The 17,305-nt window shown below is 38.8% G+C and overlaps 2 protein-coding genes across 3 annotated transcripts in view; one reads left to right on the top strand and one right to left on the bottom strand.

Moving 5' to 3' along the window:
- Positions 1-3,550: 3,550 nt before the first annotated feature.
- spef1 (sperm flagellar and cilia associated 1) overlaps positions 3,551-17,305 on the bottom strand; it is a 54,339-nt gene continuing 40,584 nt past the window's right edge. Inside the window, exon 7 of the mRNA XM_088351614.1 lies at positions 3,551-3,972. Coding sequence (XP_088207740.1) covers positions 3,886-3,972 — 87 coding nt within the window. The 3' untranslated portion in view covers positions 3,551-3,885. The remainder of the gene's footprint in view (positions 3,973-17,305) is intronic.
- LOC148354203 (inhibitor of nuclear factor kappa-B kinase subunit alpha-like) lies at positions 4,678-15,438 on the top strand. 2 transcript variants are annotated; one of them, XM_088351609.1, is made up of 22 exons: positions 4,678-4,948; positions 5,282-5,392; positions 7,163-7,257; positions 7,324-7,441; positions 7,538-7,607; positions 7,686-7,774; positions 8,235-8,348; positions 8,419-8,543; positions 8,930-9,037; positions 9,252-9,387; positions 10,601-10,801; positions 10,889-10,991; positions 11,134-11,257; positions 12,142-12,293; positions 13,216-13,277; positions 13,337-13,446; positions 13,524-13,573; positions 13,672-13,780; positions 13,849-13,996; positions 14,084-14,127; positions 14,267-14,366; positions 14,574-15,438. In XM_088351609.1, the coding sequence occupies exons 2-22, from the start codon at positions 5,288-5,290 to the stop codon at positions 14,652-14,654; spliced, it is 2,244 nt and encodes a 747-aa protein (XP_088207735.1). In that variant the 5' UTR covers positions 4,678-4,948; positions 5,282-5,287; the 3' UTR covers positions 14,655-15,438. The 2 variants fall into 2 exon arrangements, with proteins under 2 accessions (XP_088207735.1, XP_088207736.1); XM_088351610.1 differs by having other exon boundaries at positions 8,259-8,348; positions 14,574-15,436.

Below are 17,305 nucleotides of genomic sequence, written 5' to 3' on the forward strand. Positions count from 1 at the left end.
TGAGTTGGAGTCCTAATCTCCCCTGCATGACTCCCATTTAAAAACACAGACTCTTGGAGGAGGAGTTTATGGGAGGCCCGCTAAACATCTGTCACACTAACCAGCTGACCATCATACTCGACCTTACAAAAGAATTGGTCATGACGTGTGACATCAGCGCTGTCGAATAGAAGAAGTACATCCAAAATTGGTAACAAAACCCACACTGATGTTTGTTTTGTTTATGTCAGGGTTGTAAATGTCAAAATGGATAAAAAGGGGCAAATAAAAAATTGAACTACCAGCCGAAGGCCAGGTTGATAAAATGTTGAAAAATCTTAAAATGATGCATACAGTCTAATAAACCTAATTTAACCCACTAAAAGCCAAACAAATATATTTCAATTTGATTGGATAAAAAAAGTAATATTTTATTATGGCTTTATTGTAATCTTGAACTTTTAACGGGCAGAAAGACAAATCTCCTTGATATAAAATTTCTCATTACATAAACCTCAATAGCCTATCATTAGTATTGTACCAAAAGTGGGCGTAAATCATTTCAAAGAAAAAAATTAATAGCGATTTTCAATAAATCACTAAATGTCACGGTTGCCATGGCACCCAATTGGCCCCGCCCGTGTGGCGGCAGCTTCGGCTCGTTGACAGATTGGCTTCCCTTCTATTTAAGCTCAGTGCTCTCAAACTCCCTTTGTCAGTCCGTCAACGAACCTCTGCCCCGCAAGACGTGGGTTTTTGACTCAGTCCTGTTGCCTGTTGGTATTTCCTGTCCGGTATTGTTCCCTTTATTTTGTCCTGTTTGATATCTGTTTACAGTTTCTTTGCCATCTAGTTTGTCCTGTTTAATTTCGGTATCCTGTTTTTGTTCCCGTTTATTTTGTCCTGTTTAATATCGGTTTCCAGTTTTGTTTTAGTTTAGTTTGTCCTGTTTAATTTCCATATCCTGTTTTCATATCAATCCTGCCTGTCCCGTCCTGTCCGGTATCGACCCCATCTGTCCGATATATGCTCGGGCAATTGGTATCGATCTCGTCGGCCTCTGGCTTAATTGATTTGACACCAGACTGCCTCTTAACATGCATGACTCCCCATTTCCCGTAAAATAAAAGGCTTGTGTGAGAAACGTCACACATTTGGTTCCCGATCCTGTTCCGGTTCATGACACTAAACTCCTAAAGTGCAAAGAGAAATAACATACAGTGAAAACCAAAACACAACAATTCCTGGTGTGTAATGATAAAATCAATCAAGATCATCTCGGCGCCGAAGGAAACCTTCACTGGGGCTGCATGTGGTCCGCGGGCCTTGACTTTACCAAAACTTTATCAATCGACTGTATGCTCGTTTTTTCCTAAAAAGGGACATAAAATATGCAAAACAATGGTTCAGTAGGCCTCACATAAATTGAAACAAGTCCATAATTTATTTGCTTATTATTGTTTAATTGACACTGACACCATCATAGTAAACCGAGCATTTGAGGCGGTACGTTTGAAATTAAAGTCAGTGTGGTTGGCACGGGAGGGTGTAGTTGCCTGTCGGACACTCAACCGTCATTTAGCGGCGATCCCAGTACACTAAAGCTACGGTGGGGATAAAACAAAATAATTTCTGAACTTTAGTGTTAGTTATAGCCAATCCGAGCAGAGAATGGCCAGCCTGCTATGTCATGACACAAAGATAGTCAAAAATAATAATAACGATAATCAATGCAGTTTGATTGATTGACTGATTGATTAATTTATGAATTGAATCACTGATAATAAGTTAAGTTAAGTTAACTAGATAGTTAAGTGAGTGATTGATTGAATCATTGATTGAATCAGTGGTTGAGTGAGTGATTGATTGAATCATTGATTGAATCAGTGATTGAGTGAGTGATTCATTGAATCATTGATTGAATCACTGATTGATCGATTGATTAATTTATTGATTCAATCATTGATTAAATCACTGATTTATTGATTGAGTGAGTGATTAATTGATTGATTAAGTGATTGATTGAAGGATTTACATTTTTTTTTCCCTCCGTTCATCCAGATGCAAGGTTACATTGAAATCAAAATGCACAATTTAACAATACAATTGAGAAAGTATTAATGAAAAAGGACTTTCCCCTTGACTCTCTTGACACTTTTCACAATAATATACTCGAGATCGAGAATGAATGGAATCCCTATGTTTGGAAAACGACACCAACACACATTTTTGCGAGGGTCAGTTTATTTGGACTTTGATTACTTACTACGCCGTGATATTTTGCATTTAATGTTACCATAGCGACCGGAGTGTTCTGCAGTGATTTGGCACAGAATTGCCCAAGGCTTGTGATGTTGGTGCCATGTTACCAGGAGATCCAAACAATGCAGGAACTTACACTGTGCATATTGTTATTGTTAATATTATTTTTATTATTACATTTGTAGTAGTAGTAATAGTAGTAGCAGTAGTGGTAGTAGTAGTAGTAGTCGTAGTAGTAGTAGTGGTAGTTTAGAAAAAGTACAAACATGTTTAACTCAACTTTTGAATTTTTGGTCGGACAGTAAGAAATACCAAATAATTTGGGGACCACATCATTACACAGTGCATATTGCTATTATTACCAATGTTGTTATTTAAAGTTATAATTAATATTGTTGTTTTTATTAGTATAATTTTTAGTTTGAAATAAAAGTACAAATATGTTCAAATCTAACCTAGGGCCAGGCTGCGAAAATTATAACATCCGACCGAAAGACAAAATTACAAACCACCGGCCTAAAAGGCTGTATTTTATACAATCTGTAATAAATAATATATATATATATATATACATATAGATGGATAGATATAGATATAAATTTATAGATATAGATATATATATATATAGATAAATGCAGAAAAGTAGAATAGCCTAAATTGTTTGTCCAGCAGAAATACTGTAATGACATTTGCAGCATCATTGTGCAGAAAACAAATAATATATGAATATAAAATTTCCTATCCATAAGTACTATAGGGGGATTTTGTCCTTGAAACCCCCTCCAATAAACTATCTGTTAAATATGACACCTTCATTAGTCACGTTTCCTGATCTCAAGTAGATTCGGAATGACGACATGTGAAGCCAGATTGTAGCCAAGGCAGGAAGCGGAAAACAACTCAACAGGAACATGAATGAAAACATCCACCTCCTTATTGTTTTCCGTTTTTAAATGCTGTTTTCAAGGCCTACGGTGATCAGATTTTTTCTTTAATTCATTGGAATCTTTCCTTAGTGTAATCACAACTTCTGTTTATGATTAAAATGCTCTACAATATTATTTGTCAGCATGCACAACTGTAACATACATCCCTTTTATATTCATTATGTTTATAGTGCAGGAATCAATGTCTTTTTGTTCAGTGACTGTGTGAGAATTGAACTCCCCAGACGAGACAGAAATACAGATTCAAAAATGTTGCGAATGTCCTAAGATGAAATACTTTTTATTGCAAATAATACAAACGACAAACTGTGTTATGAGAAATAATGTCAGACAGGACGAAAGGAAGACTGAGATCACTTGCGCTCGTTTCTTGGTTTTATTGAAAGGAAGGAAATGACAAGGTGGGATTCTTCGATCCGTTGGTTGGCGGATTGACGGAATTTGACAGGCGGGTGAAGGCTTGGCGGGAATGGTCGCGGACAGGCGTAATCGTAGTGTTCGGAAAATAGTTCAGGAGTCAGACGGGCAGGGCAGATTTACAGAAACGGGTCGGCAACGGAGATCAATCAGAAGAGAACAGGGAGCAGGCAAAGAGTCAGAGGTACGGGCTTACTGAGCTGAAGGCAACAGGTAGCGTGAGTACAATCCAACAAAGTGTAACTGGAAGCTGGGGATTTAAATATACAGGGTGCGCCAATCAGCTGTCCTGGCTGTTGGCGCCAAATCCTGAACACAGGTGTTCCCGATCCGGGTGATTGTGACAAATAAACTCCCAGATGTAGGCCTACAAAAAACAATTGTTCAGATGAAACAAATGATATTAGGTTTTTCACCAATTTTACATTCTAAGAAATATTATCTTTCCGTTTTTTGAAATGAAAAATGCAAATAGAAAATATATAACTTCAATCAATTGTTTTTACTTGATAATTTACTTGATTATAGGGAGTAGATATACATTAAAGAACTATCAATATGTAGATCTATAGATGAATATTCTTTTTATAAAACAAGAATTTACAGTTATTTGTTGATAAACCATAAGCGTAAGAAATTATACAGTGGAACCTCGTTTATTGTGGGAGTCACATTCCAAAAGGAACTCATGAAGTCATAAACTTGATTTATTTCAAAATTGTTATACAATTATGTACTCTATTATACAGTAAACTGAAACCACAGAACAAATAATAATTTGAATCATCATCATCGATGCAGTGAAGTGGCAGGACCGTGGAAATAGAACCGCGTTATAGCGAGGGTGCACTAAACATGACCAAAAAAAAAAAAAAAAAACACAACAAAAGCTAAGTGTATGACGCCCTCTGCAGACCAGATCCAAAACCTCACCATGTTGAATCGGACTTTTTTTGGTAACATTCATAAAATTTTTGTGTATTTTGAAATCGTTATACTCAAAATTATGTTAAATAGGGAAAAAAGTTCGTGCGAGTAGTCTTCAGTTTTTCCTTTGAGACGGTCTACTCACGCATGCGCAGATGTGACTACGCGATGACATTACTTTCACTTTGTTTTTGGAACTCCTTTTTAGATATTTCAACTTTCAATTGCCTAAATAATTGCAAAAAAAAATATCAAGTGACAAGCGTGATGGACTGGAAAAGTTGCTCGTTTTGTTAAGTTTTGGTCGTAAACAGTGACCAAAGAGAGAAACATCGTAATAGTTAGCTAACTTGGGATATTGCTATAATGTTGTGATTCGATGAAGCATGACACAAACAAACGGATGTGTTAAGTAGGTAAGATGAATTCATTCGAATTTGAAGTACTCTTTGTATACAAGAGTTTGACTTGACTACACGGGCAATCGTTTTTGAAATACTTAATACTACTTATACTTGTTATTGAGATTGTGTTAGCTGTGTTTAGCTACCATCATGTCACCCAAAACAAAGGACTGCGGTGTAAACCTGTCATCTTTTGCAATAATTCACCCACACAAAGTACAACTGACTCTCTAAAATGAGGGCAGGAAAAAAATAAACGTCTCCAACATTCAATTGCACCAATTCCAACGTACCACGTTATAAAAACTGATGAATTCTGCAATATACTTGTTGTGTTTTCAACAGGTGAGAATGGAGCGGGCACCCATCAAACAGAACCAACTGTGTGGACCATGGGAGATGAAGGAGAGACTTGGGATGGGAGGCTTTGGGCATGTCTACCTTTACCAAAATCACGTAGGTTCTCTCATTTACTTGGTCATTACTTTCTAGCCACTGCACAGGAAAGAATAAAGTGAAGAAAAGTTGCCCAGATAGAAGCTTCCGAGGGTCATGTGGCTTTATAAGTGCCTGCCATAATGCATTACAGGCGACAATAAAAGAAGATTTAAGTCATTTTTATTTGTATAGCCCTTAATCACAAAGAGTCTCAAAGGGCTGCACAGACCACAGATTATTGCAAACCACAGACTATAATGACACCATCACCTGATCCAAAACCTACATTAGGGCAAATAATACACACACAGATATTTTCAACATAAAACATAGGTTATTCATATGCTAAAGAATAGAAGTGTGTTTTATGCTTGGATTTAAACATTTCCATAGATGTTGCAGGTCAAATCTCAGGAGGAAGAGCATTACACAGCACCAGGGCCCGAATGGAGAACGCTCTCGAACCTGCGGATCTCTTCTTTGCTCTTGGGATAACTATTAGACCAGCATTTTCAGAGCGAAGGCTCTGGACCGGAACATAGGGGGATATTTAATCTGAAAGATATGAGGGAGCAAGTCGATGCATGATTTTGTATACTCCCAACAGAACCTTAAAATCACATCTTAAGTAACAGGGAGCTAATGCAGGTTAGCTAAAATTGGGGTAATGTGATCAAACTTTCTTGTCTTAGTTAAAAGCCTCGCTGCAGCCTTTTGTACTAGCTGAAGGCTCTTGATTTTGGACTTCGTTAGACCGGAAAGTAGTGCATTACAGTAATAGAAACGGGAGGTAACAAACGAGTGAATTATAATCCCCGCATCCGATTGAGACAGCATAGGGCAAATTTTAGCAATCTTGCGAAGATTGAAAGAAGCTGTTCGGGTAATATTCTTAATGTGTGTTTGAAAGGACGGATCGGGGTCAAATATGACACCTAAGATGCTTACATAAATCGATCTGTATACTTCACAAGTTTAGACGAGGTTTCAAAGTCTAGATACGAGAAGAAGTTGAGGGTAATTACAGACCTAGACCCATATTTTATGAAAAATGACAAGTTGTCCTGGTGTTTTACCCGCAATTACTTGATATACCGACCAAGCCCTTACACTCTTGATGAATTTCGATCTTATAAAAGCCTCGGAGCATATAAGCAGTTTGTTAGTGGCTGGGAAAGAGAAGTTAAATTAACTGAGTTTACCGGCCATCATGTAGTTCTTGAACAGGTAAGCAGTTAACAAAGACTTAAAGTCAGAAGATCCTCGGAATCCTCTTTATTAAACATCCTACCTTACCATTATTTTCACTGTAACCTGTGGAAAACTAAAAGTTAGGTTTAAATTGATGAGATCCTCTGTTTAAACTGTCACATACCATGGTAATAGCTGGACAGTTTAAGATTTTAAATCACATTTTCCTGGCACAGGACATTTCTTTGACACAATTTCGGGATAAGCTGAGTAGTTTTCTGCTCTTTGTGCAATTTTCCTGGCAAGATGGTAATCACAACTGAAATTCAATGAGCTTGCTCATTCATGAGTATAGCAGTGACTTGTATCATCACCCACGAACATATGGCAATGATATCATCAACAGCATATGTTAGTGGGTAATGAAATCATTATTGGAATAGGGTACATTTCAGCATGCTTATGATTAAATTATCATTTATTAATAGAAGACAGCCAGTGATTACATGTAAATAATTTTACTGTCATATGAAGGGATTAATGTAGCCTATGATTTACCTTATGACTGACTGGTTCTTATTTTTATTTGTTAAACAGAAGTCTGGGGAAAAGTTAGCTGTGAAAATTTGCCGCCTCGAACTGAGCTCCAAGAACAAGGAACGCTGGGGCAGGGAGATCCAAATCATGAAGAAGTGAATGAACAAATCAGGTAAGCCATGAAAAAACTAATTTTCACTGTGCCACTTTTTCCCTTTCAGGTTGAATCACGTAAATGTTGTTCAGGCTAGCGAAGTCCCAGAAGATTTAAGCTTAATTTCCCTAAATGATCTACCCCTGCTAGCCATGGAGTACTGCTCTGGAGGAGATTTACGCAAAGTAATCATCAAAGATATTTAAATTTAGGCACAGCACACACAATCAAGGTATCAATATTACAATTTCAATATGTATAATTCCTTAAAACCTGCTTAGGTTCTCAGTAAACCAGAAAATTGTTGTGGCTTGAAGGAGAGTGAGGTGCTCTCTCTGCTCAGTGACATAGGTAAGATTTATTTTTGTATTTTTCAGTGCAAAAGCCCCAAAGTGGCGACAAAGTTTATTGCTTTTAACTTTTTGACAGGCTGCGGTATTGAGTATCTTCATGAAAATAAGATCATCCACAGAGATTTAAAGCCAGAGAATATAGTCCTTCAAGAGGTGAATGGAAAGGTAAACAAAAACCCTTTTTTGTTACAGGGATGTGATTTTTCCGACTATAGTCGGAATTCCGACTTTTTCACTTGCGTAGAAAACAAATCAGACTGTCTCACTCTTTCCTTTATTGCTCTGGCGCACCCTGTTGGCCGTTAGAAAAATTGCATAAATTGGCCACATCGTTGCACAAGCTGCAGGGTCTGAACTGCATTTGAACTGACCTTGCAGTATTTACAAAAAAAATCAGGTATGTGGGCAAATTATTTTGTTATTTAAATCTTCTAAAGATGTTAAATTATTAATTCAAGCATGGTTTTGGACAAGTAAATTGCTTAAAACCCAGGAGCTTTGGGGGGGCATCGCCCCCCCACTGGGCTCTGCCCTGGGCCCCCAAACCCCCGGCTAGGTTTCAGACTTTTTCTCCTCACCTCAATCACATCCCTGTTGTTAATCTTCTAACTGTTTCCTTTTACAGTCCCTCAATTTTATTATTGTCCAGCTCGTTCATAAAATTATAGATCTTGGTTACGCGAAAGATCTTGACCAGGGCAGTGTCTGTACATCATTTGTCGGAACACTCCAATATCTCGTAAGTGCACAGATTATGATTTGTGTGACATATTATTTTTCTTTTTGATGAAAACCAACCGTTTTCCTAGGCTCCTGAACTTTTTGAGAGTAAACCTTACACGGTCACTGTGGACTATTGGAGTTTCGGAACTGTGATCTTTGAATGCACTTGCGGCTTTCGCCCGTTTCTACACCATATGCAGCCCGTACAGTGGTGAGTTTGCATTGGAATTAGATCTGCATGAATGGAATATACAGCTCTGAGTAAATGAGGGTAATAACTTTGAAAACTGTAACCTTTTTTTGTGTTTTTTGACCATTTTCATCAAGTATAACGACAACAGCATTTGTATTTGAAAATCATTGTCAGTAGCTTGTGGAGTAAAACAAAATAGTATTCGTCTTATATATTCTCTGCTAAGAACACACATTACTCCAGAGCTTCCTTGTCCGAATGATCCACTGGAGTTATGTGTCCAAAATAGGCTCGTCAAAATGAAGTGTACGTGTAAATTGAATCTATTGAAAAAAGTATCCCAGCTTGGAGCGTTTTATAATGCTGTTTACATGATTTGTATAATGTGGGTGCATTTTTAATAGGACAAGTCACGTTAAGAATAAAGGACCCAAAGACATCATGGCAGTAGAGGACATGAATGGAGAAGTTCGATTTTCAACACATCTTCCATATCCCAACAACCTCAGCAGGTACATAAAGGAATATACCAAGAAATCCAATTTAATGAGACAATTGCTTTTTTTCGTTTCTTCCCCCCAAGGTTAGTGTTGCCATCAGTAGAGATGCACATGAAACTTTTAATGACATGATTGTGTTATTAAGGTTTTTTTCCCCTGTGGAGTAAAATAAAAATAGCAATTAATTTTATTCTGATTTCTAATCTTTACACATGTTTGTGTTCAGACCTTTGCTGGCACCAGTAGAGAATTTGCTGCAGATGCTGCTATTGTGGGACCCAGCAGGTCGTGGCGGAGGTTTGGATCCTGTTACGAATAAGCCAAACTGTTACAGAGCTCTACAGAATATTCTCAACATGAAGGTGATTAGTAACCGAATTGTACTCTATAATATTTGTAACACAATTATCCACCTCTAAATTGACTGGTAATTCACTTTTAAGCCCAAATGTACATTCCTGTTTGATGTGAACCAAATGTCATGAATAGAATAGAATTGTTTTATTGTCATTGATTAAACAAGGTAGTGTACCTTGGTTACAGCAACATTAGACGTGGCACTGCAGGGTAAACATGCAGTGCTACTATATACTACAAATATTCTCTAGTTAACTACGCAAGTAATCAAGTACGACTCTTTTCTTTTGAGTTTTGGTTGTTCCTTGTTTTTCTATGCAACAGTACTGCCATCTGATGGACACTTGGAGGAACAACAGATTTAGTGTGCTTTTTTGTTTATTTGTATAGCCCATAATTACGAGGAGTCTCAAAGGGCTGCACAGAGCACAGCTTATTGCAAACGACAGACTATTATTACACCATCCTCTGATCTAGAACTTACATGAGGGCAAGGAAAATTCAAAAACCTCAACATAAGGTAAATGAATAAACCTTGAGAAGGTACCACAAATGAGGTAATCCCCTTTCCAGGATGAGTAGGCTGCAAAGGATGTTGCAATAACAAATAATTCAGAGATATAGTGAACATGAAATATAGGTAATTCGTAAGCTATGTACAAGACATGTATTTTAAGCCTAGATTTAAACAGTTCCACTAAGATTGAATCTCAGAGGCCCGAATGGAGAACGCTCTCGAACCTGCGGATCTCTTCTTGGGTCTTGGGATCACTAGTAGACCAGCATTAAGCGATAACATTGTCCAAGAACCACTTTAGTCTTAAATACGATGCTCTTAAACACTACTATCAAAACATATTCCGAATATGAAAATTGTATGAAATATTATTTTCAACATTTGGCAGAAAAAATATTGAATACATAATACAAGACTCATGAAAAAAAATGAAAAGAATATTATCTCTTCTCATCTCATCAGCTACACTGCTTATCCTCAGTAGGGTCGCGGGGGAAAAGAATATTAAGATAGGCAAAATTTACATGGTGGTACCTGGTCAAAGAGGAAAGAGGAGTCTTTGATGTGGCAGCAAGGGCTGCCAATGTCTTCCAGACTTGGCAGAGAGCAGCCGATGATTTCATGAGCGTGTTGATGGTTTTTTGCATGGTTCCTCAGTTTGTTGCCTTATAAAGATAATCATTCCCAGATTTGTTGCACAGGTTATCCACGTATTGGACATGACGTCAGCCCAGCTGCACTCTTTGAACATGGAGGCCGAAGAGAGCTTACACTCATTGCAGATTCGTCTGGAGACGAACACGCAGACGCACATCTCCCCTTTGAATCAAGAACTGTTGTTAGAGACGGGAATCTCCCTAGATCCACGCAGACCTCCTGCGCAATGCCTTCCAGATGGATTTGTACGTGACGCTTACGTTTGAGTAGATTTGTATTAAATCAGCAACATATTTGCCTTGTTCTTTATTTTCTGTCCAATTGTCTGTCAGCGAGGCTGGGACACTTTCATCGTCTTCCTGTTCGATAAGAGCCTAACCAAGTATAATGGACCTCTTATTGCCAGACCATTACCTGAAAGTGTCAATTTTATAGGTCAGTATTTGCTCCTGTAAAATGTATCCAAGGATTCCACTTGCCTCTTTGTTGAATTCAAATTAAATAAAATGAGGCCTTGGCTACTAATGTGACTCCCAATGCTATCAAAGGTAAATAATTAGTTGGTTTTTTTTCATAGTCAGAGAGACGAAGACACAGCTCCCACTAGCAGCATTGAGGAAAGTTTGGGGTGAAGCAGTCAGCTACATTTGTGGACTAAAAGAAGACTATAGTCGCCTATATCAGGGACAAAGAGCAGCTATGTAAGTATAATAATGGAGTGGCATTTTAATTTCCCAGAAAAGGGATAGAATCTTGGGATTTACAGAACAAACAGATGAATAAATCCCAAACGACAATAACTTTGCTTAAGTGAAGTACTTTGTCAATTGGTAATTGTCACTACTATTTATTTTATTTTAAACAAAACACGTTTTAAATATACAGTAATCGCTTACTATATTGGGGTTTACTTTTCATTGTTTTGCCAATTCCCAGATTTGCAATGTGTCCTGTATTCTGATTGGCTTGGAAGATTCCCTGTTTATAATTGTTTGACGGTACAATTTCTGTACAGTGCGTTTTTTTGTTGAATAATTCTTGAGTCTTTATAAGTGGGATTGTTTTTAGGTTTCAGTGTATAACAGAGTATTTAATTGTAAAATAATTGTTTAAAAAGGATTTCTATTTCACTTTTTTTGCCTATTATGAGTTATTTTTAAACATAACCGGTGCAACAAACGGATTACTGTATTTGTGTCCAGACAAATACAGCATTATATCTCACGGGTAGAGTCATATTTGTCATTTCGGTTTTTGTCATAGCTGTCCATGCTCCCAATTGTAAAATATCCCAAAATATATGAGGGATAGTAAACTTCCTCCACCAGTGGCACCATGACGGAAAACAGGTAAGTTTGGGTTTTGCCGTCTGAATAGACTGACCTTGCCAAAATGTGGGTGTGCCTCATGCTTCTCTTATTATTTGTTTTAAATTTGTGTTTAAATGTAGTAATGTTAATTGTGTTTCTTGTTTGTGAACCTTCAAAATTCTTAAACGTTGCTCTAATGCCAAACTGGTTTTCCAATATGTAGATTATTTGGGCAAGCTGGAAGTCCATTCCTAAAAAAATGTGTTTGCATGTAGGCGAAGTCTGCTGCGTTACAACACTAACTTGACACGCTACAAGAACCTGCTCTTCTCCCAGTCGCAGCAGTTGCAAGCCAAGTTGGCTTTTTTCAAAGCCAGCATCCAGCATGACTTGGAGCAATACAGCAAGCAGGCACACACAGGCATTTGTGAGTGCCTCTTCTTTGCAATCTACTTTCTCAATTCATGCATACCTCTGTTTATTTGTGAGGATTTTGTGATGATAAAGACAATAGAAAATGACAAATGTTGTTTTTTTATTTCATAAATTCTTCGTATTTGAACTGATGTGTGAATAATTTTGACTATACATTGTGGAATGTTGTATTTAAAGCTTCAGTGTGAAATATATAGTGAGCCCTAATGGAGTAAAAATACTTAATTCTTTCAAATAAACACTATTGATTTAAATAATAAGCAAAAACACTTACACCATCTTGTAAACATGTTTTTAAAGACTGGTAGGTTTGAACATTTGTAATTATATAACATAACTTGAGATTTCTTTTGAAGAAGATTACACGTTTTGCCGCCGTCTTATTTCTACAGAAGCTTGAATGATGACTTCACGAAGGTAGCTAGTTACAGTGGTACTTTTAGCACTTAACGGCCACTTACCACACACAACTCAGACCTGAATTTGATGGTCACCGAGTCCCATGTTTTAGGCATCTTCACTTTTTTCCTTTATCTCCTTCTCTAGCCACTTATTAGCCAGTTGGAGTCACCCGTTGGTGTCACTCGGCTCCCACACTTGGTCATTAAACTGAAGTTAGTTGGATTCTGTGTTTCAGGGTCCCAACGCTGAAAAATCTGGTTTCGCCCTTGCAAACCTTTGCAGGCCTTTTATGTAGCTTCACCCACTAGCTGCTAAAGTTAGCGACTTACACCAGGTCTGACCAATCCCAGAGAGTGGAATTTTTCATTCGGTCTTCCGTAGTATGTCTTCTTTGAATGCACACAATTTAGCTGCACTCTAAGCTACACTTAACCTGCAGTGCAGAATTATTACATGCTGTCACTCTAAAAGTATCACCTGCAAATAATCCATTTTTGTGTGTTTATACGAAGCTTCAGAGAAGATGCTTAGGACTTGGCATGAAAACGAAGTGAAGGCTGATAGCTTTACAAAGGTAAGACAACTATCTATAATTTCTTAATTCCACACAGACTACTTTAATTTTCGTTGTAGGTAGCTGATGTGAGCTATCTGGATGAAGAGATCATTGCACTTCATTCTGAAATGGTGGAGTTGCAGCGGAGTCCATTTTTGAGGAGACAAGGAGACTTAATGGAAGAACTGTCAGTATATTTACAATCCTATAAGAGTTATTTCGGTGCCGTGCACTGCACCATAAGTAACCTTTGCTTTTTCACAGTGAGGGGAAAGCTATTGAACTCTACAAGCAGCTCAAAGCTAAATGCAAAAGTGAGTGCAGACTTATAAATCTTATAAATGTGTATATAAATGAATAAATCAAAAAAATAAATGCCACATCATACCACTTTTTTTGTTTCGTTGTACAGGCCCCGACCCACCGCACGGTTACAGTGACAGCTCAGGCATGGTCAAGGCAATACTACAAATGGTTCAGAACCAAGACCGAGTGCTGAAAGATTTGTATACGCACCTTAGGTAATTGATTCCGGGACAACTGAAGATCATGTGTCACTCTAATAAATCCTATTTGTCCCACTCTGCAGTACAATTGTGGCATGCAAGCAACACATTGTTGATTTGTTCCCGAAGCTGGAGAAGGCGGTTGAGAGCATAAAGACTGCAGAGGCAGCCGTGATGCAGATGCAGACCAAGCGGCAGAAAGAGTTCTGGTACCTCCTTAAGATTGCATGTGTGAGTAATACTATTAAGTAAAACACATGTAAAAAAAAGTCACTGGTCACAATATTTAGGAGATTTATCCATAAACTATGTGTTCAGGCCCAGAATGAATCACAGATTTGTGTTCAGCCATCCACTGATAGGTAATGTGTTTAAATCCCGCATTATATTAGAAAATAAATACTGTCTAAATGACAGGACTTGAATAATTTTATTTGGTGTTCTTTGCATTCAAAAACAGGTTTGAAGTTTATTAACCTTAACTATGTTTTACTTTTGAAGTGAAACCGTTGCCCAACTCTTGGATGACAACTCCCATTATCTAAGTAAGCTCACTACTTTGCTGCAAGATGCAAACTGTGAAAGGGAGCAAAGCATGATGGTAGGTTTAACTGTGCTTTTATGCGGTTGTTTTGGTTGCCTCCTGTGTTTATACATTCCCAAACAGACCAATCAAAGGGGGAAGTATGTGTCAAAATGGTTTTCCTCTGATTATAACCTCTTGTTTTGTGAGCTGCACTGGTTATATTAAACCTTGGGATTTTTTTAATGTTGAATAAAATGACATTGGTGTTTGTTCTTTCCTCAGGAGCAAGATTGGAGTTGGATCCCCAATGGCGCAATAAATCCTGATCAAAATGCTTTGGACGGCCAACCAAAAACTCAATGAGTTATATACATTTTATCAATCCTGGAGCACATGTATGCTGCTGAGAAGTATTGTTTCTGCCTTTGCCTTACAAAGTGTGATAAGGACACAGACTTTATGTTAAAGTCAGTGAGCAATGATATATCAGTGGGCTATGAAAATATTGTACTAGTTTTTAGGTTATTTATCAATGAAATTGATTTTAGAATGAAGTATTGTAAAAAAACAACAACACATAACTTACTCTCCAATGTTTTTGTGTGCCAAAACCACTAATACATGCACTTTTCCCCCAAGAGGTTTACACTTTCAATTTGACACGAATGTATTTTCTGCTACAAAATTCATCTGTCACGTTTAAAAAACATTGATATAGGTTTATACAGAAAGCCTGAACTAAATACAATTTAAGAAAAGTGAAGTGCTTTTATAGATGAAACGCTGTTTGGATTGTGTGTAACTTTCATATTTGCAAAGATGTTAAAATTATTTTTTAACCCCGTGGACCTTTGTGATTTGATAACTGTTGACAATTTTTTTCCTTGTTGGATATTTATACATTTTTGCCACTTCATTTATATTCTCTGGAGACTGTTCTGTTTACTCTGGTTGGGGTGCTTATTTTTAATAAAAGTGTAGTCATTAGTTTTGAATCATTCTCTCGACTCCATTCAAAACTGCAAACTTGGATTGTACACAGTATTTGGTATGTGTAAAAGACTCCTTATGACGAGAAAGAACATTGGTCCTCAATTTCCTTCGCCCAGACGCGGGTTACCGGGGCCCCCTTCTGCAGCCAGGCCTGGAGGTGGGGTCCTCTGGCGAGCGCCTGGTGGCCGGACCTTTGCCCACGGGGCTCGGCCGGGCATGGCCCGAAGGGACGACGTGGAACCCTCTTCCCATGGGCTCACCACCTGTAGGAAGGGCCAAAGGGGTCGGTGCGCAGAGAGCTGGGTAGCGGCCAAGGTAGGGGTCCTTGGCGCGACGATCCCCGGCTACAGAAACTGGCTTTAGGGACATGGAATGTTACCTCTCTGGCAGGGAAGGAGCGCAAGTTGGTGTGTGAGGTTGAGAAGTTCCGACTAGATATAGTCGGACTCACCTCCACACACGGCTTGGGCTCTGGTACCAGTCCTCTCGAGAGGGGTTGGACTCTCTTCCACTCTGGAGTTGCCCGTGGTGAGAGGCGCAGAGCCGGTGTTGGCATATTAGTTGTCCCACGGCTAGGCACGTGTACGTAGGGGTTCACCCCAGTAGTTGAGAGGGTAGCCTCCCTCCGCCTTCGGATGGGGGGACGGGTCCTGACTGTTGTTTGTGCTTATGCACCAAATAGCAGTTCAGAGTACCCGACCTTCTTGGAGCCCTTAGAGGATGTGCTTGAGAACACGCCCCCTGGGGACTCCCTCGTACTGCTGGGAGACTTCAACGCTCACGTGGGCAATAACAGTGAGACCTGGAGGGGCGTGATTGGGAAGAACGGCCCCCCCTGACCTGAACACGAGTGGTGTTTCGTTATTGGACTTCTGTGCCCGTCATGGTTTGTCCATAACGAACACCATGTTCAGACATAAGGGTGTCCATATGTGCACTTGGCACCAGGATACCCTAGGCCGTAGTTCGATGATCGACTTTGATGTCGTTTTGTCGGACCGGCGGCCGCATGTTCTGGGCACTCGGGTAAAGAGGGGGGCGGAGCTGTCAACTGATCACCACCTGGGGACTCTAAGTTGGGCTCCCGCATCTCTGGGGTTGAAGTCACCGAGATGATCAAAAAGCTCCTCGGTGGCAGGGCCCCGGGGGTCGATGAGATACGCCCGGAGTTCATTAAGTCTCCAGGTGTTTTGGGCGTGTCATGGTTGACACGCCTCTGCAACATCGCGTGGACATTGGGGACAGTGCCTTTGGACTGGCAGACTTGGGTGGTGGTTCCCCTCTTTAAGAAGGGGGACCGGAGAGTGTGTTCCAACTACAGGGGACACTTCTCAGCCTCCCTGGTAAGGTCTATTCAAGGGTACTGGAGAGGAGGGTCCGCCAGGAGGTCAAATCTCGGATTCAGGAGGAACAGAAAAAGCTCGATTTACATGTAATCACTTAATTTCGCTAGCTTGTTGAGTGCCTAAAATCCCAAAATATGACCCTTGAGTAAAACAAATGAATCGCAAAACAATGGATACATTTTTACTTTTCTAGCAGCAAGTTACATTAGCCGGAAATTGGCATCCATACGTAAAATTTGACCGGAAATATGTTAAGAACTCCTATAAAATGCGTCAAAGGCAAGATAATAATCACTGAAATCACCAAAAATGCTTAAAATATCAGACAATACATTCCTAAAAAATAAATGTACATCTGTCCCCTGCAATACTATAGAATAGCAATAAATTTGATATTTTACATTACGTTACATTAGCCGGAAGTGGGCACACACGCCTAAATTCCACCAGAAATACGTCATAAATATTGCGTCAATTAAGTTATAATTACTTTTTTTCATACTTATTTTTTAATTGAACATTGCATCATTCCAAACAAAACAGCCAAACAACAATACAAAGTCAAAGTCCCAAGGAAACAGAAAGTGCTCTAGAAGAAAAGAACGTAAATTAATAAAAGAAATGGAGTAAAAAGAAAATTATATAGTATTATAACTTGTTTGATCATTAAAAGTG

The sequence above is a fragment of the Urocampus carinirostris genome, chromosome 13 (genome assembly GCF_059441175.1).
Source record: "Urocampus carinirostris isolate Australia breed hairy pipefish chromosome 13, RoL_Ucar_1.0, whole genome shotgun sequence".
In the NCBI taxonomy this organism is placed as follows: Eukaryota; Metazoa; Chordata; class Actinopteri; order Syngnathiformes; family Syngnathidae; genus Urocampus; species Urocampus carinirostris.

Coding starts and splice junctions, on each gene's coding strand:
- LOC148354203 (XM_088351609.1), top strand. CDS start 5,288: ATGGAGCGGGCACCCATCAAACAGAACCAACTGTGTGGACCATGGGAG. Junction 13,447..13,523: donor GGAGACTTAATGGAAGAACT/GTCAGTATATTT, acceptor GCTTTTTCACAG/TGAGGGGAAAGCTATTGAAC. Junction 13,574..13,671: donor GCTCAAAGCTAAATGCAAAA/GTGAGTGCAGAC, acceptor TTCGTTGTACAG/GCCCCGACCCACCGCACGGT.